General features: G+C 33.1%; 3 protein-coding genes across 4 annotated transcripts; 2 read left to right on the top strand and 1 right to left on the bottom strand.

The window, feature by feature from the left end:
* Positions 1-366: 366 nt before the first annotated feature.
* LOC107891344 (UDP-N-acetylglucosamine--dolichyl-phosphate N-acetylglucosaminephosphotransferase) lies at positions 367-5,910 on the bottom strand. Its single transcript, XM_016816105.2, has 11 exons — positions 5,486-5,910; positions 4,869-4,956; positions 3,804-3,895; positions 3,571-3,689; positions 2,281-2,396; positions 2,082-2,209; positions 1,908-1,994; positions 1,258-1,318; positions 1,120-1,160; positions 912-1,032; positions 367-703 (listed from the first exon to the last, which is right to left on the bottom strand). Exons 1-11 carry the CDS (start codon positions 5,827-5,829, stop codon positions 644-646), a joined length of 1,257 nt encoding a protein of 418 aa, XP_016671594.2. The 5' UTR covers positions 5,830-5,910; the 3' UTR covers positions 367-643.
* A 1,765-nt stretch (positions 5,911-7,675) lies between these two features.
* Positions 7,676-12,192, top strand: LOC107891345 (GTP-binding protein BRASSINAZOLE INSENSITIVE PALE GREEN 2, chloroplastic). 2 transcript variants are annotated; one of them, XM_016816106.2, is made up of 5 exons: positions 7,676-7,757; positions 7,851-7,984; positions 8,081-9,450; positions 10,837-11,004; positions 11,590-12,192. In XM_016816106.2, the coding sequence occupies exons 2-5, from the start codon at positions 7,885-7,887 to the stop codon at positions 11,938-11,940; spliced, it is 1,989 nt and encodes a 662-aa protein (XP_016671595.1). In that variant the 5' UTR covers positions 7,676-7,757; positions 7,851-7,884; the 3' UTR covers positions 11,941-12,192. The 2 variants fall into 2 exon arrangements, with proteins under 2 accessions (XP_016671595.1, XP_040956622.1); XM_041100688.1 differs by lacking the exon at positions 7,676-7,757 and having other exon boundaries at positions 7,798-7,984.
* Positions 12,193-20,193: 8,001 nt separating this feature from the next.
* LOC107891348 (H/ACA ribonucleoprotein complex subunit 4) lies at positions 20,194-22,221 on the top strand. Its single transcript, XM_016816108.2, has one exon. It carries the CDS (start codon positions 20,377-20,379, stop codon positions 22,051-22,053), a length of 1,677 nt encoding a protein of 558 aa, XP_016671597.2. The 5' UTR covers positions 20,194-20,376; the 3' UTR covers positions 22,054-22,221.
* The last annotated feature ends 240 nt before the right edge of the window (positions 22,222-22,461 follow it).

Here is a 22,461-nt window from a genome sequence, read left to right as displayed (position 1 = left end):
TTTTTAAATCCCAATCATCGGATATCTTTATTTAAAAAAAATTTGTTTGAATTGGAGAAAAAGTTCATTATTGTTTTTTTTTATTTGTTTGAAAATATCTAATTTGATAAGTGGATTAAACTTATATCTCATCTAAAACTTGATTTGGATTGCTGTTTAGGCAAAACTCATATATATATAAAATTGTTGAACCAAGTAACCAACTATTGTACCGTTAATAATTTTTTTTTTTTAAATTTCTGTGATTGTCGAAATAATAATTGATACACAAAGTGAAATTTTTTAACAAGACGTCAATAAAACACATAATGGGCACTAAAAAAATTGCAAATTGCAGCCCTCTATCCTCTTCTGAATTCCCCAATATATAAAAAAGTAGTTAAAATTTATGTGAATCAATGACTCAATGTACAGTTTTAAACACGGACCTCCTAACGCAAACAAAAATACAGTATTTGAGGCTTTGGTTTCCCCATATCTAATATTCTCAAACTTTGTCTTCCACCAAATATATAAATTGTCAAATGAAAATGGTATGTCAAGATAGTAGGCTCATTTCTCTCAGCTGAAAAAACCATTTCTCCTGTTCTACACCACAAACCCGTATAGCAAATGTATTTTGCATTTCTTTAAAGCTGCCACCTTATTTGTACCAACCAGCCAGCAAGTATCTCAGCAAGAAACAGAAGCAACATCCTAGGGCCTAGTGAAAATGGGAAACCACATAAGACATTGGTCAACAAACACGGTACTCACAGATCATTCAACTTTACACACTCTAACTACAACTATTTATCACAAGCTATATGTTTGCTTAAATTGGTTTATCTTCAGAGCATCCAGAACCTAGCTAACTCCTTGTTAGGATTAGATGACATAAAAACGAATGAATGGAAATATGAAAAACTCACCTGAACAAGGAGGAGGTGGATACAAAGCGTCTTTTCTGATTTCGGCCCAACCATTCTCAAGTAAAAGTTTATGAGTGTACCATCACGTGTTCCAGTAAGTAATCCAGTTTCAGGATTGAATCTAGAGATACAAAAGCCATTAATGATAAAAGAGATGAGAAAAGTTTGATGCTTGCAGTCCAAGTCTGATACTGGTATCAAGAGTTACCTTGGAAGACGATGTCGGGGACATTTGACATAGCCAGAAAGCTAACAAAGAATTTATGAAAATGCAAATTAGATGTTTTGCACATTATTTAGTCAAGTTATATATAGTAAGAGAGAGAGAGAGAGCAGTAGATCAAACCTGAGGAAGTGACAAGAGAAAGTTCAACACTTGAGGAAGAAAGAAAATCAACAGTGTTTCACTGGAACAAGAGATTTTAAAGCAGAAAGAACAAAGAAATTTAATCAATATTTATAAGCATAGCCCCTCTACTTTAAAGCTTGCTGATGATAAGTCAAAATATTTTAGTCGCCATGAAAGAAAATAAACAATAAACCACCAAGTACAGCAAAATAGCAGATGGCAGCATGAAGCTTATAACTCAGCGGTACCTGCTTCTAACCAAATAATATGTATTGTATTACCCAGTAATTAGGTGCCAAAAATCAACATCAAATGAAAAAGAAAAAGAACAACGGTAAAATCATTAATTTTGTTTTGTTTTGTCGGGGATAGATATTCTAGGACCCAACATGCCATTAATAGACAATAAAGTTCATTTCTTAAATCATGGCCTTCAATTTGACTTGCCAGGTTACTGCATCACTATTTTCTTTTTTAATCTTAAAAATAAGACGCGTTAATTCCCGAATGTTTCAGAACTCGGAAAACACTGAGTTTACTATCATGACATTTGGGTGAAGGGACATGCCGACACAATACATACATTCATGCGTACATGTATGTAAACAAAGACCAGGCAAATGAAACCTATGGCAAGGAACACACACCTATAGTGTCCCAGAATTCCAACTACAGCCATGGTCATTCCAGCAAAGTATGTGTATGTATCCCCAACAAAAACTGAAGAAGGATACCTACAAACAAGAGTAAAAAGCCATTAGCAAGACTATTAGCCAAGAAGAAGTTGCAAACAGCTGGCAGCAAAATGCCAGGATTATTACCAGTTGTAGGAAAGTAAGGCCAAGGAAGTGGCTAGTAAGGGTTGCACAAGATAAATAGAGAAAGCATGAGCTTGTTTATACTCAGGATCTGAAGATGCTCCAATTTGCATTAAATTATGTATCAAAATCTGTAAAATTTCAAAAAGAAGTTAGAGCACTACAATGCCAGATTTACAATATCATTAGTGTTTATGCTTACAGCTGATGCAATCACAACTGTTTGCCCAACTTCAAGGCCATTCAAACCAGCATGAATGTTAATTGAATTTGTGCAGAATACTGCCAAAAGCCCCATATACAATTTGTACACCCATCCTGCCACAACAGAACTAACTGTTAGTTCCTTGCAAGGATAAACAGCCCACTGACTTGATGCTCTATGTACAGAAACAAATTGAGATTTCCTTCTTTAAAGAAAAAAGAATGAAAAAAGCTCTAGAAGTTCAAAATGAATTAATCCTGAAAAGGTATCTTAAAATGGGAGAGAAAATGAAGATAACACAAGATAAGGCAACTTTTATGCCCAAATTGAACTCTAAAATCTGCATAAAAAATTATAGTTATATTTGGCCCACTGTTTTTTCACGCATAGAAAGATTAATGTTGACTCCAACATTTTGGCCCTCTGTTTTTTCATACAAAAAGATTAATGTTAACTCTAACTATATCCAAGGCATATCTCAATACATTCCTTTATATCTTCACGTACCCTCCAACGTGTATGAGCATATAGACACAATTTTAACATGGTAAAAATTTGGAGTGTCATTGGTTCAAAGACGAATATTTGTCTGAAAATAAAAGGACAAAGTACATATATTTGCATGTTAGCAAGTATGTACAGACTACTTTCTATGATGCAGTTCATCATTGAAAACAAATCATGCTGATTGATTGCTTGGAATGGCTCAATGATACTAAGTTCATAATTAAACCATAGGTCCAGGCCAAGTTTCTTCCATAATATATTATCCTAGGGTAAGTATTCAACTAACCAATTACCATTCTTAATATCATTGTGCCACGGCAATTTTTTCCCCCCTTGAAGAGAACAAAGAATGAAGTTTTAGAACTTGATCATTGTCCAGCCGTACTTTTACTTTAAAAATTAAGTGCTAAAAAGTGCATCAAGGAAGAGCTAAAAAGATACACAATGTCTTCTGCTTAATCTATGAACAGAAGGGTCACCTGGTAGGGAATTAACCAAAAGGCCCCTATATCTGGCCACAATCAACAACTTGGAACCTCCATTGAAATAATTTGAAAAGGTAAAAACCCTAAATGATTTGAACTAAAGATGACCCCACATGCCCAGTAGCCAGAACTTTGAGATTATAGCTTTTATTAGAGTTAGGTTGATGACCCTAAAGGAAAAGAAAAGAGAATGGGGCATCCTACCACAAGAAAATGAGACCAACAGAACAAACACCATCAACATTACAAAAAGCTCTTATTCTTACTGCCATATTAACTTGGTACTGTTCCATACCTAGATCCGACACCTCTTGCCCAACATATGAAATAAGAGGCTTTGGAATTATGATAGTTGTATGTCCAGCATAGGCCATCAACAATGGAAGTGCAGCAATTGACGGTAGTAGTAGTTTCCTGCTCTTCACAAAAAAAGAAAGTGAGGATCTTGTTAAGCATTAGTTCAGAAGCCATAGACGTCCTTCCAAATAATTAACAGGCTGAAAACCAGAAGGCTAAGGATATACTCACACTCTCCAAGGGACATCCAGGACATCATCTACAAATCCAAGTAAAATCATGAAGCAGATGGATGCTAAGGCTGCATTATACTCAACGAGCCACTGAATAAACAATAGGCAACAGATTGCTCTTAAATTGCATAAAACATTAAACTCTGCATGAATAAGCTAAACATCAGACCTAATGCATTGAGAACTCGCACTAAAATTATTATACAAGAAACAAAATTTTTATTACCTTAAAGTTGGAATAATAACAGCGCTAAATGTGACAAGTACCAAAAAAAAAAAAAAAGGAACAAGGAATAAAAGTTTCTTAGAATAAAGTGGAGTTATCTCAAAGTTCAACATTCCCAGCATTTTTCTCAAGTTAACTAGGCCTTAAGCCAAACCACTTGAGGTCAGGTACATAACAGTTTCTCTCTGTTCTACTCAATTACAGAACTTAACAACAGAAGAAAGATTTGAAGAAGTGAAATTATATTCTAGAATGACTTCAACTACGTAATATTTTTACATCTAACTCTACTTGAATAACAAATAACAATAGTATATCAATATCCTTATCCTTGTTTCAAAACCTACCAGAAGCAGTCTATAAAAACTCAATAGCATGCTTTTGCTGAATATATGTTTGGTTTAAGGAAGGAATATGACAAGAATCCAATGAAAATACAAGAATAAGAACAAATATTACTAAGAACTAGTTCAGTTGGTCATAAGGAATAACGTACGAGTTTAGAGTTTTAGTCTATTTTATGTTTGCTATAAGCCTACACCACTTTGCCTTAATTACACATTCTAATAAAGTTCCCATTTTCAATCTTTTACTTATTTTTCCTTCTGTCGCTACCCTTTACACCCCACTTTTCACTTCCATAGAATGCACCAATAATTATACGTTAAACTGTCAACTCTCTTCCCTTAAAAATGGTACCACCCATAGCTAGTGTTTGAATTATGTCATAAACTATTTCATTGATATTGTAAAATACAACTGCAGATTGCAAAATTAAAAATCAAAAAAAAAATGTGAAAAGAGCAACAAGAAACTTCATGGAAATATCACACTTACATTTGAATCAGCTGTGAAGTTAAAATACTGGAATAGAATAGCCAATACCAAGAAAACAATGCCTACAACAATTCCCAATGATTCGGGCCTGCAGAATCCGAAGCAGCCTTTACTAATTAGAGTGTTACCTTTTTTTTTCCTTCATTTTTCTTATAAATTTCATGAATGGAAAAAGAAAAAACAAACTTGAGCATATGATTCGAAAGCATGATGGTAGATAATATCAGCATTTGCAAGCACTACCAACAGAACTAGGGGAGAAAAAAGAATTTAATAGTATCAAACAAAGGTTCTAAAAAGAACAGTAAACCAACGTTGAGGGTCTAAATTAAAGACAATTCAACAAGTCATTGAGTTGACAATAAAATGATAAAACAGAGACATTTATTAAACAAGTAAGTTATATATACATATATATAATAAAAATAATAAAAACAAAGATCTAGCCAGTATACTCAGCTTATGATCTTGAACAAAATCCAAACGCAATATAGCTAAACCAATCGAAATTGCAAATTAAAACATACCTCAATCAGCAAAATTTAAAAGCAATTAAAACCCAAAGTTTTATTTTCCTATAAGAAAAAAAAAAGAGAGAGATTGGAATTTGGACATACACTTTAACAGTGCCTTGAGGGGTACCCTTCTTGTTAATATCAAATCCAAATAAACCGCGTTTCAAAACATATCTAGAAGCAACAGGGATCATTCTCTGAGTAAGGAAGAAGCCGGTAACACAAAGGGAAGCATTGATAAGGATGGATCTCCTGAGTTCTTGCTCGATCGTGTAGTGTTGGTAAAGAAGGTAAAAGTATGGGATTGAAAAGAAAAGACAGAATTTGAAGATTAAGGCTTTCTTAGGTGGAGCGATAGGCGGGTCAATTTGGGTGGTTGTTTCCTGGGTTTGAGGAGGAGGGCTTGGCTTTGTATCTGCCGCTGAAGCTCTCTTGCGAGCTGCCATGGCTGCTGCTGTGTTTCTCTGCAAATTTTGTTTTAGTTTGTTTAAAATTTTCACTGGATCTAAAGTTAGGGAAATTAAATGGAGTCGTTTTATTTTATGTTATTCTGATGAGAAGACTTGGACTGGGCATTTTCGGCGTCATTGAACCAACCAGATATTGCCACTAAACCCAACTTCATGCTTAGGTGTCAAGTATTTTCCACGTAAGCTATCTACATGCATCCGACTGCCTCTTTAATTACTATTGGGTTACTTTATATTTTACCCTTCACTACAAGTTGGATTATTTTTTCGGGTAACTGATTTCAATAATTTAAAATTATATTTCAATCAAAGTTATACAACAATTACTAATATTTTGAATTATTAAATTTTAGTAATTGATTCCTTAATTTTCATTACCCTTAACAATAATTTTAAATTTTTTTAAATAAATATAAAAATATGATAAAATTCTAAAAAATAATAAAATTCATAATTTTTTTAAAAATTATAAAAAAAATTCAACAATAATTCATTTTCATTTAATTAAAAATATTTTTTATTTTAATTTTACCATAATAGAGAGACAACTGGCACGTCATTATTGGTTGGTCCATTTTTTTAACATCCTTTGAAGTGAAAGTAAATAAATGCCAAAATGAAAAATGTGTATACTGTCAAAGAAAAATAATTCGGCATAAGAAATTCCAATTTCAATTTCAGAAAGGAAAAAAATAACTATGATAAAGAAAAATACATTTTATCAATGTAAAATACTATTAAACCTGTTTATAGTTGGGCCACTCGTCCAATAAATGAAAAAATTTGGGTGAAAATATATGCCCGAAAAATAAGTTATAACAAAAAAAATATATTTATTTAGAAAATAAATCGAGCTTTAGATAAGATTTTTTTGGCCTTGAGCCTAACCTGACCAAAATTTGTAATAAAAAAAACATTTATTGTTTTCTTTTTTTTTCTTGTTGTTTTATCACTATTTTGCTACCATTGCATTATTATGTTGTTACTATTTTATTGTTATTGTTTGGATATTGTATAATTCTTATTCTATTGTTAATTTTATTACTATTTTAAAGACATTTATTTGTTAAGTAGCACATATCTTAGTGTTATTTAAATATTTTTTTAATTTATTTTTAATTTGTTGGGAAACATTTATTTTAATGTTTTTAGTATTTTTGATGTATTATATACATTTTTAAAAATAATATAAAATTTAATATGGGTGAACCGGGCCAAGTCCGAATTTTAGTATTTTTATCTGGGCTAGGCTTGAGCAAAATCTTAAGCCAATTTTTCGAGTCAGGTCCAATAAACGGGCATAAGATTTTGGTTGGGCTAAGCTGAAAAAGCTTACCCAAAGCTCGTCCCATTTAGAAAAATAGACATTATTTTTTTTTCAAACTCTTTTTTGGGCTTATATTTTTATCCAAACATCTCATTTTTCGAGCAGAACAACAAGTCTACATTGCCTATCAACCTTTGATGAATGCATAAGGAAACCTTATTGAATCTATGATTTCTTTTTTCAAAAAAGAAAAAGTTGGATTAATGTAATTTTTTGTCTTTAAAATTTGTAATTATGTTTTGAACTTAACAATTAGATCTATTTAGGTATTTAAATTTTAAAAAATATAAAATATTTTAAAATTATATCATGTCAAAAAAAAAAGTCAACCTAAAGACATGGTAAAATCTCAAAGAACCATAAGGCAAACTTTTATATTTTTCCAATTCAAGATAAAAATAATAATCAATTTACCAAATTCAAATACCAAAATAAATAAATAGTTAAATTATTATTTTTTAAGTAATAATATCAAAATAAAACTGCTGGTTGCGGGGAAAAAAAATATTATATTAACCCTCTACATTTTGGCCCATCGTAAGCCCTCCGGCTCGTTTTCGGTTTTGCTCTTTTGACGGTAATCTTATATGTTTTATTGGTACTCCAACTAGTTTCGTATTTTCATATGTTTTTTCTGATTTGCTCATCTCTTGATTTTTGGATTGGATAGATAATGAAAGTTGAAGTCTTTGTACCTTGAAGAAATGGCATATCTGTTATCAACAACAATAGTCAAGCTGACCCCTAAGCTCCATTACAACACCACAAGAAGTATACTGAAAACCCCACTTTGCTTCTTCTCTGGTAATTGCCTTTGCTAATTGGTATGTCTGTATTGTATTTTACTTTCTTTCATATGCTTAGTATACAACCCAAGTTTCAAAAACACTACTTTTGCAGGAGTGGGTGACAAGAAGAATAAACGAAACAGAGTTTCTATTATTAGTTTAGCGGTAAAGGACCAAGCTTTTCATCGAACAACAGAGAAAATTCGTGGTAAAATCTCACCTAAAAGAGGAAGGAATCCGGTTTTGAGTGAGGGGAGAGATGAGGATGAGAATTATGGGCCTGTTTGCCCTGGTTGTGGAGTCTTTATGCAAGATAAAGATCCTAATCTTCCGGGGTATTATCAGAAAAGAAAGGTTGTTGAGGGGACACTAGTGGAGAATGAGAATGTAGAGGATCTGGAGGAGCATTTTGAGGGTGGACTTGAAGGGTTGGATGATGATGATGATGTTGAAGAAGAAGAAGAAGAGGATTTTGTGGATGAAGTTGAGGGAAATTTTGAGGGAAGTGATACAGAAGAAGATAATTTGGGAAAGGGGGATGGGTTTGATTGGGATTCTGATGAATGGGAAGCTAATTTTTTAAAAGGAGAGGATGATATAGAGTTTGATGGTTTTGCTCCTGCAAGTGTTGGGTATGGTAACATTACAGAAGAGATTATGGAGAAGAGTAAAAGGAAGAGATTGTCAAAAGCAGAAAGGAAAAGGATGGCTCGGGAAGCACAGAAGGAGAAAGAAGAGGTTACTGTATGCGCGCGATGTCATTCTTTGAGGAACTATGGACAGGTGAAGAACCAATCTGTTGAAAATTTGATTCCTGATTTTGATTTTGATAGACTAATAGCAACTAGGTTGATAAAGCCTACTGGGAATGCTGGTGCTACTGTTGTCGTTATGGTTGTTGATTGTGTTGATTTTGATGGTTCCTTTCCAAAGCGGGCTGCAAATTCGTTGTTCAAGTTGTTGGAAAATGCCCAAAATGACTCCAAACTTTCCAAAAAGTTGCCAAAACTTGTTCTAGTGGCTACAAAAGTTGACCTTCTCCCCTCACAAATCTCACCTACTAGGTTAGATAGATGGGTTAGGCACCGAGCCAAGGCTGGAGGGGCACCCAAGCTTAATGGGGTATATTTGGTTAGTTCCCGTAAGGATTTGGGTGTGAAGAATTTGTTGGCATTCATAAAGGAATTAGCAGGTCCTCGAGGTAATGTGTGGGTTATTGGGGCTCAAAATGCTGGGAAGTCTACTCTTATCAATGCATTTGCTAAGAGGGAAAAGGCAAATATAACAAGGCTTACAGAAGCTCCTGTTCCTGGGACAACTCTTGGGATTTTGCGAATTGGTGGAATTTTGTCGGCCAAGGCAAAGATGTATGATACTCCAGGGCTCCTACATCCGTATTTAATGTCTATGAGATTAAACAGGGATGAGCAGAAGATGGTTGAAATAAGGAAGGAGCTAAAACCTCGGACATATAGGGTGAAGGCAAGTTTCCTCCTACTATCATCACTGTGCACATTTAGACCTTTTTCCCTTGATTTTTTTATTTTTATTTTGTGAAGGTCTAGTTTTCAATTAAAATTGAATAGAATCCCGGTGCTTTAAACTTACTGAAGTTTTTTAAGTGAAAGTTGATTGTTGCATCTTATGATTAGTTGTTTATGAAATATGGGAGTATGATGTACTGCACATCAGGGATATAATGCATTGAAAGAGTTCATATCATTGATCTTGAGTTTTTTATTTGGCTGTATATTCTTCCTCTTCCTCTGCATCTTCATTCTGCCTTCAATTAATTGGCTTCTGGGTTCTGGATCTTTATTCTTTATATAGTGCTTGTTTACAGTAACGAGAATAACTGAGTCTCTTATCTTTATTCATAATACCGTTTGTGTTTTCAGTAACAAGAATAACAAACAGTGTCCCTTTCCACTGCATAAGGTCAGCTATGCATGGACTATATGGCACAATTACGTACTATTTTAGTCATTCTGTAGTAAGATTAATGAAAAGAGGCCCTCTTTAATAGTACTCCATCCCCAATGTCTTATTTTCTCTGTCCCCTCCCTTTTTTGATGTGGTCACTCGCAACCTTTTCTGAGGACATTTTCAGACATTCACTTCACATGCCTGAAGACCTGAAATGTGTCTCCATTTGCCTTTTTTTTTTTTATCATCATCTGGCACTACCCTTACCTTCTCCGATATGAGGTCATTTCTAACTTCCTTTGTGCAGGTTTACAATATGATGAAGCTTGTTTCATAATATTTGCACCTTAATCTGTTTGAGAGGCCAAACCACATATTCTATAAGGGTGTTTATCAGCATTCTCTTTAGATGTGCAAACACCTAACGTGTCTTCACACTACCTCATTTGGTAATTTCTAACTTTTTATGATGATGGTTAGACCAAGATGAAGTTACTTTTAAAGATGGATGTTTCAATGAGTTTGAGGGGCCAAATCCAGTGCATTAGTTTATATGCCCCTTCATGATCAATGACAATAGCTTCGTCTATTGATATATGGTCATAAGAGAATGAAGCAGGGAAAAGCAAACCGAGATGATAATAGATTGACAAATCTTGTGTCATTATGCTTAGTTAACATGCACCTGAACCTCCTTAGCTGAATGCTTTGTCATTCTATGCTGAAAAGTTCAATATTATATGTAAGAATAACTGGGATTTCCTTTCATTGTTTCCCTGTCACCTCTGTGTTTTCCAGTGTTATCTTAGTTTCAATTGTCTGTTGTCCACAGTAATAAACCTTTACACCTTTTGTTGCTTCAAGCTTGCAATATTTTAAGGTAGCAATGCAACCAAATAGGGACATTATCAAGTCTAATGCTTAGATTTTTAAAATATGCAGGTAGGACAAGCTGTCCATGTTGGTGGCTTGATGAGACTGGATCTAAATTATGCTTCAGTAGAAACAATTTATGTTACAATTTGGGCATCGCCAAATGTTTCTCTGCACTTGGGAAAGGTTGAAAATGCTGATGAAATATGGAAGAACCATGTTGGTATCAGGTTGCAGGTATATGTATACTTTTATTTCGTTCTCTTCTGTATTTTCTGTCCATCTTATGCTAATTGGTGATTGTTTCTCACTGTGCTGGTTGCATTAACTGCTGCTCAAGGACCCTTCTAAATCAATAGGCTCTTAAACTGTTTTGAAGGGTGTCGTCTCATTTTATATGGTGTTTAAAGAACTAGAATAATATCCTCATAAAATCGAAATAGAAGAATACCGGTAAGGAAATTGTTTGGTCTTTGTTTCCACTTTTAGTGATCATTATTGCCTAAAGTTTGGTTTTTCTGCAACCAAGATTAAGGGATTTTCACTTTTAAAGAGAAGGATTTCTGGGAGGCTTGTTGTGCCTACCCAGAGAGCTTAATTACAGTATGAGATCACTGGGAAATTTGTACCTAGTTTAAGCGATTACTCGAGTAATTATTTCCTCTATAGCTTCTTTGAGGGAAATTATTGTATCCTGAAATGAAAATACATTGCTATGGAGGAGATGACATTGCCTTTTTTTAACTGCATTTGACTATGTAACTACAGTTATGGCATAAAAGATAAAAGGCCTAATATTACTGTTTTTGACTTCCTCTTCAGCCACCCATTGGTGAAGACCGAGCTTCTGAATTAGGGAAATGGCAAGAGAGGGAAGTTAAAGTGTCTGGAAGTAGTTGGGATGTAAACACCATAGACATTGCAGCAGCTGGGTTAGGTTGGTTCTCCTTGGGTCTCAAGGGTGAAGCAACTTTGGCATTATGGACATATGATGGCGTTGAGATAACCTTGAGAGAGCCGTTAGTCCTTGACCGGGCACCATTTCTTGAAAGACCTGGATTTTGGCTACCAAAAGCTGTATCTGATGCCATTGGCAGCCAAAGTAAATTAGAATCCCAAAAAAGGAAAAAGTTTGAGGAAAGTACAGACGACCTCTCTGAGGTTTCTGCTTGAGATGGATTAGTTATCGTAATAAGTTGCGTTTTGTGTATGTTCTTTTCGGTTACATGTTATAGGCTTAGGGAATTCGATCCTTGCTTATCTCAACTGTTGAAACTGAAATCTCCAAAAGCTTAACCACAAAGGCAGTGTACGTTAGAAATTTATTGATTCCCTTATTGAAAGAAGAATTTTGATGGGGTCTTCTTTTTTATGTACGACACAATTACAACAAATGAAATATTGGTAGGTCTGCTTTTCACTTTAGTACCGTTTGATTGGTTTTGCATGATTAGATGGTGCACTCTCTGTGTCTAACTTGTGTTTTTTTAATCCCTTTCAATCTTTATTTTTCCCATTCACAATATTTAAAACAAATTTTATTTAAAGAGCACCTAATTTCTTAGCACTTGCCAATAGGCATAAGAGGTTTTGAGCAGTTTTGATCCTTGGAAAATGAAAGGGGGTAGTGAGAAGGGCGTATGGCATGGATGATTGCCTTGTACTCTGTATAGTTTCCCTTTAAGCAAGAATCATCTAAGCATTCTTTGATATTAAAAAATAAAATAAAATTAGGCATTATTTGGGGACTAATAAATAGTAATGTCAGTTTATCTATCTATTTATAAAAGAATGAGTTTGGAGATATAGGCTTTATTATTTATTGTATTATTGAATTTGTTATTTTAAATCTTTTTTCATTATTTATAAGATTCATCATATTTATGAATAAGAATTTCGGTTTTATTAAATAAATAATAATTTTATATTAGATAGAGTTTATTTATAAATTATAATCTTTTATAGTATATATAAAAGCACGAGTTTGGAAAAACTTTTGAATTTATGAAAATATCTTTTATCTTTTACCATATTACTAAATTGACATTTAAATTTTTTTTACAATTTAATTTAGAATTATTAGTTATAGGTTATAACTCTATTTAAAAATAAGTTATGATAATTTTGTTCACTCTATAATATAGTTATAACATGAATAAAAGTCTAAGTATACTCGCTACCAATAGGTCAAAATAACTAATAATTAATGTTAAAATATTATTTTAAAAATTATGATATTTTCATTTTCATATTTATTACTATAATAAAATAAAGTTATATCTTAAATAAAAGTCTAAGTAAATAAATAGAGATTGAATTTATCTTTTAATTATCACTTAATTAGTATTAAAGATATATATCAAATAAAATTTAAGTTTAGATTTATACAAGCCAGATTTCTACCGTAATGGGTATCAAGAGGGACGAGCACACTGTAGCTATTCACGTGAATAGAGGGGCACTCATGGAGGCGTCACCTCAGAGTTTAAGTTGTATAAGTGCATTATTGAGTCTATGACCATAGTTTTTACTGGACTTGTAACACCCCTAACCCAAATCCGTCACCGGAACAGGGTTATGGGCTATTACAGGAGTTTACAAATTAATTATTAGACATTTCATTTCATCTAACATTCATATTAGAAACCAATCAAAATTATGCATATTGTCCCTTAAACGAACCCTTGAGGCTCAAATTTATGAATTAGAAACAAATAGGGACTAAGTCGAAAACTCAAAAAAAATTCAGAAATATTTAAAATTTTCAACACTGCAAGGGTCACACGGCTGTGTGTCTCACACGGTTTGGAGACATGCCCATGTCTCAAGCCGTGTGGGCATTCGAAATAGAGACACACGGCCTTGTCCCAGCCCGTGTCTGTGCCCGTGTGAGTATACTAACTTTGGTCACACGGCCAAGTCACACGCCCGTGTGCTAAACCGTGTGAACATTCTGTTTTGTGCAAATTTAAGATACATGGGACACAGGGCCGTGTCACCTGGCCATGTGTCATACATGGTTGAGACACACGCCCGTGTCTCTACCCGTGTGGACTAAAATAGGTCATTTTACAAGCCATATTTCTCACCCAATTCTATGTCAATCTACAATCAACATTACACATATCAACAAGCCATAATTAGACATCCAAAACAAGCCAAAATAAGTGGCTAAACTCAACAAATTACATATAGGCCATCATTAAACAAAATACCTATACATGATATTATAATCAAAATCAAAACATTCGAAAGTACCGATAGAACCAATGGATAGTGTGATACAACTCCGACAAGCTTCCAACCCAATTGAGTTTCCAATAATCTGAAAAGTAAAGGAAAACAAATACATAAACAATGAATGCTTAGTAAGCTCGTATAAACTTCAATCATAATACTTCTTTTTAAATATGAAATTTATACATATCAAGAATAATCCAATATTGATACCACAATACTCATGAAGTTATATTTAACAACTCACTAAGCGAATAAATCTACAGTATCACTTATACATATTATTCCTAGCACAATAGGATTTTCAACAACTTTAACTCTTCCAAAATTTCTTTATTTTTATTTGTGTTTCTTTACTTTTCACACTCATTCCATATGCATAACACACCAATCATAAACATATCATTCAACCATAGTTACAAGCTAGTGCATTTAAACATAGACCTTTTTCGAATTAATCATATGATAACCCATTTCATAAGAAATTGCATAACTTAAACCTTACCACTCTTTCATGAGCACAAGCATATTTTCATTTGAGCACTTACCATTTCAATGCATCTTGTAATTAAATATATTACCATTCAACCAGAAATTTGGCACTTGCCTAAGCGTCAAACAACAACACTTGTTAGCGTACTTGGACATATTTCATATAATTTCAACATCAATAACCTTATTATCTCAAAATGTCACACTTGAATTTATTACTCGTCTCAACTTACATAATTTTCATGTATCAACATATTAAGATATTGATATATATATTTCATGATACATATCATCTTTTATTGTTTCTTCATATACATATATATCATCCAAGACAACTCCTGATAATTTACTATTCGAAGAACGACTTACAGATTTGAGTATATCGTTTTCAGAAGCCTGAAGGCTGAACAGAAGCTCATGAGAGCTAAACGGAAACCCATGAGGGTTGAACGGAAGCTCGTAAGAGCTTAACGGAAACCCATAAGGGTTAAACTGAAGCTCAAAAGAGCTAAACGGAAACTCATATGAGTTAGCAGAAGCTCGTGTGAGCTAAACGAAAAGTAAACACGAAAGTTTGCAACAAATGCTGAACCTCGGTTTACTTGGGTACATTTGCCGTCAATTCATCATTTGCATATACCGTCAATTCATCCTTTTCCACAGAACGGTTGTAATTAATCCCGTGTTCCACTCATTTTGAGCATTCAATTCAATTTTATATTTTAACAATAATTTTATTTCCAACAATAGATATGAATAAATACATAATACCATTCATCAATTTAATAAATAAACATTAAAGTTTAACCATACGAACTTACCTGAATTGAATTGTAATAATTGCAGGAGTTCAGGGACTATTCCGCTATTTTTCCTTTTTCACGAGTATCTACGAAATCTTGATCTTATCCTATTGATTTCAATCTTTAACTTGATTTTCTCTCTCCTCAAACTTCCATTTTCTTGAATCCAAGATGATTTTCTTGTTCTCCATAATCTTCTTATCACTTTTCTCTCTTGGTGATTATGAAAATTTCTTGAAATTCTTGGTGAAAATGGTGATTTTTTTAGGAAAGGACCAAATTATAAAGAAAAGAAAATTTCTTTCTTTCTTTTCTCTTCTTACTATTGTAGCATGGAAAGATGAAGAGAATTCTTCATCTTACTTTCCTTATATACTAAATAAAATAATAATAAAATATAATTAAAAATCAAATAAAAATATTAATAAACTAATATTTATTTATTTATTTATTTAATTTAAAATATCACCAATATCATCGTTGCTCTTCAAAATTATCTTCCTTGCTAAATGACCATTTTGCCCCTCATGATTCTTCAAAATTCCTTCATTGACTCATCACTTATTTGGGTAAAATTTGATTTAACCCCTCATACTTTTTTCACTTATTCAATTTAGTCCTAATTCATCCATTTTCTTTAGTTTCTAGATCATTCCACCCTTAAAATATTTGCACTATTAGTCCTTCAACTTTTTCATATTTACACTTTAACCCTTCAAATTTTGAGTATTTACTCTTGGGCCACAAAACTTTTCTCACTTTTGCGATTTAGTCCTTTCTTGAATTAATATATCATAATATACTTCCCAATGTTTACATAACTCAAAATTTCTTTTTTTGTCATTTTATTTTCTTATTTTACTATATTAAGTATAATATCTTACTTTCTTACTGTAGTAATTTTCGGGGTATTACAGGACTATTGAGAACAAAAATTTAATGTTCCATTACTAGGTTAATATGAATTCTAATTTCTATTGGGTTTCAAATTCAAGTTGTTTAAGAAAATTTAAGTAAGCCATTTTCGTTGTACAACAGCCGATACTCGGATTTGGCGACCAAGCCAAGTAGGGGGCATTACAAGCTTGATTCATTAAATCTACCTAAGCTCGTTGTGCATTGTTATGTAATGAATTCAGATATTTTCTCATATGTGTCAAAAAAGCACAATTGCATCAATCATGTACTTTTTTCCAATTACTAAAGCCATTATGAGTAAATGTAGTTGATCCAAAACGACTACTTGGATTGCTATTAAAAAGAAAACAAGACGAACAAAATACAGTATCTTTAGAAGGTGAATATTCTAATTAGGAAAATTATTTAAACCATGATGGTTGAAAATAATGATAATGCTTTTTTGAATTAGAAGCAGGATATTTTGAAAGAATAGGTTGATATGTTCCAGCCTTAATATAAGCTCTTTGAATTCCATCACGCATATTAATCAGATACTCATATATTTGCTTGCATAACCTTGGTTCACGTTATAAGTTAGACAAATCAAGTGCCTCATCTTCAACTCTAAAAATTTTAGAAGGACAAGAACCAGAGTTTAAAGGAGCAAACGATGAAGGTGGTACTTCTATTTGTGACGCTTCTGAAGGTGATTGTGTTGTCTTTGCACTTTTCCTTTTTTAAAAACGAATCAATTGTTTTCAACTTCATAACTACAATATCTTAAAAGATAAAAAAAATTAATAACTATAAAATAAAATTAAACTATAAACTTTAAAACACAATAAAAACAATAGTAAAATTGTAAAAAGATGGAAAAAAACCTTAGAAGATGAACTCAATGCCACGTTTGGAGGACAAATGTTGATAATAGTAGTCGTTAATAGTAGTAGGAAAAGAGACTTATTTTTCATTAGTTAACAAATTGAATTTTAACCTAAATTCATATTTAATGTTAAATTAAAAAGTGACCAACTATCATCTAAAAAAAAGAATGTTGTAATATATTATATAAATATTTAAAACTAAAAAGTTAACCCATATGATATGGGACAAAAAAAAAAGAAATATTTTTTATTTTTCAAAGTTAGAAGGGGGGCAAACTTTTCAAAGTTAAGGGGCTAAATAAAAAATATACAATTTTATATTTTAGGGGGTCGGGTCCCTGCCAGCCCCCCAGATTCGCCATTGATGACAACCAAATGTTAAAAAAGGTTGTAGGCGATTAGCTATTATTGACCGTATTGAGTTTCCTTATTCAATTCTAGCTTGTTTAAGTTAGGCAAGTGAAAGAGTAAGAATGAATGAGTACAAAGTAAAATTTGGTTATAGATTTAGGTTGTATTTTAAATTTGTTTGAAAATTTATTTTTTAGATGAATTAAAATTTTTTTGGATTTTAATTTTTAGAAATTAATTTGGATTTAGTTTTATTGTTTGGATTTAATTTTATTATTATAATTTTATTGTAATTTTATTACAATGATATTAATCAACAAATTAAGTTTATCTTCTTTACTTCTCAAATCTTTTGTAAAAAAAAGAAAAGGAAAAGGAAAAGAATGAGGAAAATAAAGAAACAAAATGAAAAAGAAAATAAAAATGAAAGATTAAAGAAAAAGAATTAAACTGCTCAAAAAGAAAATGCATAGGGACTAGATGTGAAATTTGACCTAAATTGTTTTCTTTGGTGAGTTTTCTAGATCTTTTTCCTTTTTGCTAATTGAGTCTTAGCTCGACTGGCATGAACATTATTGTCAATGTAGAAATATGTGAGTTTGAGTGCGTTGAAGCGCATTATCTTCTTATTTATGGGTTGGGGAGGAGTTATGAGTAATTTAGCCATTGTGTCAAAAAAAATATCAGAACTTACAAAACTTATGTAATGACTCTAAGAGTGGGTTTAGGTAAACACACCGCTATCTTAACCCATGATCTTAAAACTTCGCGGGGAAGAACCCATACCCCAAATAGATACACTCAAAATCATCTTCCAGATTCCACAAGTTTGGAAACTAAGGTATTATAAGCAATTGATTTAATAATGAATGCTTTGCGCCAAAGGTTGCCTCAGTTGTTGATTCTACACTTAATTGATTCGCACAACCGGAGTACCCCGTTGCTCTAAGGAATGATCTTCCATTTTAGAATCTCCTCAATTGAAGTTGAAGCCATGATCATTTTTGGAAGCATAGGCCACTGAATAAGAGAGTCTGGGCAAAGCCATTACCATTACCATTACCTTTACCATTCATCTTTTTACTGTTTCTCTCCGTATGCTCTGTCTCTTCAGACGAAATTCGTGACTTCCATGACCTTTTTTTTTTCCTTTCTTTAGCGTCTAATTTATTAAATTTACATATAGTTTATAACACATAAAAAATAAATAGGTAAAATTTAGAAATGGTCACTAAACTATCGATTTTGTTCTATTTGGTCACTCAACTATTAAATTTTTCGATTTAACCATTAAACTTTTCGAAATTAAATATTTTAGTCAATCTTTCATTAGTTGCCGAGTGACAAAAAGTTGACATGAATTTTTTTATTGGTCTAGTAAAAAATTTAATCATTTAATATTTACATATTCTATCGTTTTGATCCTAAATATAAAAAATTTAACAAATTTAACCTTTAATGTTTACAAAATTTGTCTCTTAAATTCAATATTCAAAAAAGCAAAATACTAAACTAATTTCATAAAAAAAAGCTTTAATATATTAAAGATATTAATTTATTTATGTAATAATTAAAAACTCATTAACCAAATCACTAAATAATTTCAGTTTTTTCTTCCTAAATTTTGATTTAAAAGATTTTAAAATTAAATTCTAGCATTTTCGTTTTAATTTTGTTAAATTTAATAATCACAATTTAATCTTAAATTAAAATGTGGTATACCTTTTAACTCTGTTAGGAGTAAACATAATGGAATCTTATTTTTCAAATGAGTTCCACGGCTGTTATCTTCAGTTTGTTTGCAAAGCGGTAGTGGAAAAATGAAAAGAAGGGCTCAGTCAATCCGTGGAGACAAACACAAAACTAATCTAACAAATGTGGTCCAATCAGACCAAGTCAACCAATCACACTTCCATAAACCCAAAAATAAAGTAGAATGTAACTAGAAAAATAATAATTTTAAAATTTTAAAAGAATAAAAGAAAAGTTCCACATTAGATGATTAAAAAAACTAAATCACTACACATATTAATTTTTCAATGAATTATGAAAGCTTAACTTAGAATATAGTCAACAGGAACAAAAAAAAAAACACCAAACTCACCTCTTCCTCTAGTTCTCATGGAAACATGGCCAAACTCCAGTTCACAGTCATTGTCTTGTCTTACATCTCTTTCTCACTTTCACCCTGAACAAAATTGAAGTAAGTATTTTATTAATCAAATAAAAATATTTACAATATGAAACAAAATTTTTATACATTAAAGTCATCAAAAGTTTTTTTGTCTAAAGGTTCATATATGTTTTCTGAGCTATAATAACTTAAATATGAACATTGGATTTTGGTGGTCCGTTTTTGATCTCATAGCCTCTTCTCAATCTGTAAATAGGAGGATAATGCACTTTAGTACACTCGAACCCATGTCCTTGTTTATTGGCAACAAACAATACCCATACCAGTCGAACTAAGATTTAATTGACATTTTTATTACTTGTTATATAGCTATACTTGTTGTAAACTAATACACTCTTTCTAGTATTGCAATGACAAATTTATCTTTACATATTTTTATATAAATTTTAAATAAAAAATTAAAATTAACATATTCATTTAACACAAGTTTAAACATTTTTTTTATCTTTACACTAATAGTCATTATTAAATAAATTTTAAAATATTTTTTTTTTCACTCACCTATAATCTAGTGTAGTTTATAGATTTATTTTAAATATAGAGAGTGAAAAAGAAAAAGAAAAAGGAAATGTAGGAGTAGTAGAAATGGCAGCAGCCCAGCCCATAATTAAAACCTCCAAAACCCTAACCCTATAAATCCTTTCCATTTCCTTTCTCCTTCCTTACCGTCACTTCCTCTCTCCTTCACCCTCCCTAAAACCCACTCAAAAACCCTAATACGCATTCACACACACACACTAAGGCAACCATGTCTGAGGTTGAGCTCTCTCGCTCAGAAAAGAAAAAGCACAAGAAAAAAACCGCGGCTGATGCTGACGCCAAAGAGTCCGACCAAGATTTCATGATCAAACCCCAGACCACCACTCCTTCCATCGACACTTCCCAGTGGCCTATCCTTCTAAAAAATTACGACCGCCTCAACGTTCGAACTGGCCACTACACTCCTCTTCCCTCCGGTTTCTCTCCCCTCAAGCGTCCCCTTGCTGAGTACATCAGGTACGGTATTTTGAACCTTGATAAACCTTCTAACCCTTCCTCTCATGAAGTGGTTGCTTGGATTAAGCGTATTTTGCGGGTCGAAAAGACTGGCCATAGTGGAACTTTGGACCCCAAAGTCACTGGGAATCTTATTGTATGCATCGATAGAGCCACTCGGCTTGTTAAATCCCAGCAGGGTGCAGGCAAAGAGTATGTCTGTGTTGCTCGCTTGCATTCCAAAGTGCCCGACGTGGCCAAGGTTGCTAGGGCTCTTGAAAGTTTGACTGGAGCTGTTTTTCAGAGGCCGCCCTTGATTTCGGCCGTTAAAAGACAGCTTAGGATTCGAACTATTTACGAAAGTAAGCTTCTTGAGTATGATGTGGATAGGCATTTGGTTGTTTTCTGGATTTCTTGCGAGGCGGGTACTTATGTTAGGACTATGTGTGTTCATTTGGGATTAATTCTTGGGGTTGGTGGGCATATGCAGGAACTTAGGAGGGTTAGGTCTGGGATTTTAGGTGAGAAAGATAATATGGTGACCATGCATGATGTTATGGATGCTCAATGGGTTTATGATAATTATAGAGATGAGACTTATTTGAGGAGGGTGATTATGCCTCTTGAAGTCCTTTTGACTAGTTATAAGAGGCTGGTTGTGAAGGACTCTGCTGTTAATGCTATTTGTTATGGGGCGAAGTTGATGATTCCTGGATTACTGAGGTTTGAGAATGACATTGAGGTTGGGGAGGAAGTTGTGTTAATGACGACAAAAGGAGAGGCAATTGCTCTGGGAATTGCTGAAATGACCACTGCGGTTATGGCTACTTGTGATCATGGTGTGGTGGCAAAGATTAAGAGGGTAGTTATGGACAGGGATACTTATCCGAGGAAGTGGGGCTTGGGGCCAACTGCATCCATGAAGAAGAAATTGATTGCAGAAGGCAAATTGGATAAGCATGGAAAGCCAAATGACAGCACTCCTAAAGAGTGGTTAAGAAATGTCGCGTTGCCAACTGGTGGGGATTCTATGGTTGCCAGCCTAGCAGCTTCTGCTGAACCTGCGGCGGTGGAAAAGGAAAAGGAAGATGGAGAGGGGCGCAAGCGCAAATTGGATGACAGCAGTGATAGCCCTGCTCCGGTTGTTGGTAAGAAAGCTAAGGTTGAGGAAGGTGAAGCTGAAGTTGAGAAGAAAGAGAAAAAGAAGAAGAAACATAAGAAGAGTGAAGAGGATGATGATGCTGAAACTGAAGAGGTTGAGAAGGAAAAAAAGAAGAAGAACAAGGATAAGGTTGAAGCTTCTTCACCAGATACAGAGAAGTCTGAGAAGAAGAAGAAGAAGAAGAGCAAGGAGAGCGAGGAGACTCCTGTTGCTGTTAATGGTGCAGGGGATGATAAAAGTGAAAAGAAAAAAAAGAAGAAAAAAAGCAAAGATGCAGTAGAGGAATAGGTGATGAGGTTTTAAAACATTTCCTTTTAGTAGGAAATCAAATTGTTTTGCAGTTTGGTGCCTACATTAACCTTTTTAAGAAGTGTTTTGCAGTTTCTCAATGTAGTTTTTGGCATAAACAATTTTATGATTTACTTTTATGTAATGGAATGCGTTCATTGTCTGCAATGTTTTTCTTTTATTCCACATCATTATTTGTTTGCCTATCATCTCCACCTGTCTTCATCTAACCATTTTCAGGAGATTTGTTCATTGGATGAAGAGATAAGATTAAGTTATGAAGTTAATGCTTTGACATGGCTTTGCTGTATAGATGAATGTGTGCCTTCATTTGTGATGAAAACATGGTCTCCATTACTAATTAGGATTAACTTGTGAATATGCTGCGCATGTCTGCTTATGGGTTTT

This window comes from Gossypium hirsutum, chromosome D09 (genome assembly GCF_007990345.1).
Source record: "Gossypium hirsutum isolate 1008001.06 chromosome D09, Gossypium_hirsutum_v2.1, whole genome shotgun sequence".
Classification (NCBI taxonomy): Eukaryota; Viridiplantae; Streptophyta; class Magnoliopsida; order Malvales; family Malvaceae; genus Gossypium; species Gossypium hirsutum.
Note: the sequence above shows the minus strand (reverse complement) of the source record. Positions and strands in the feature narration are given on the sequence as shown.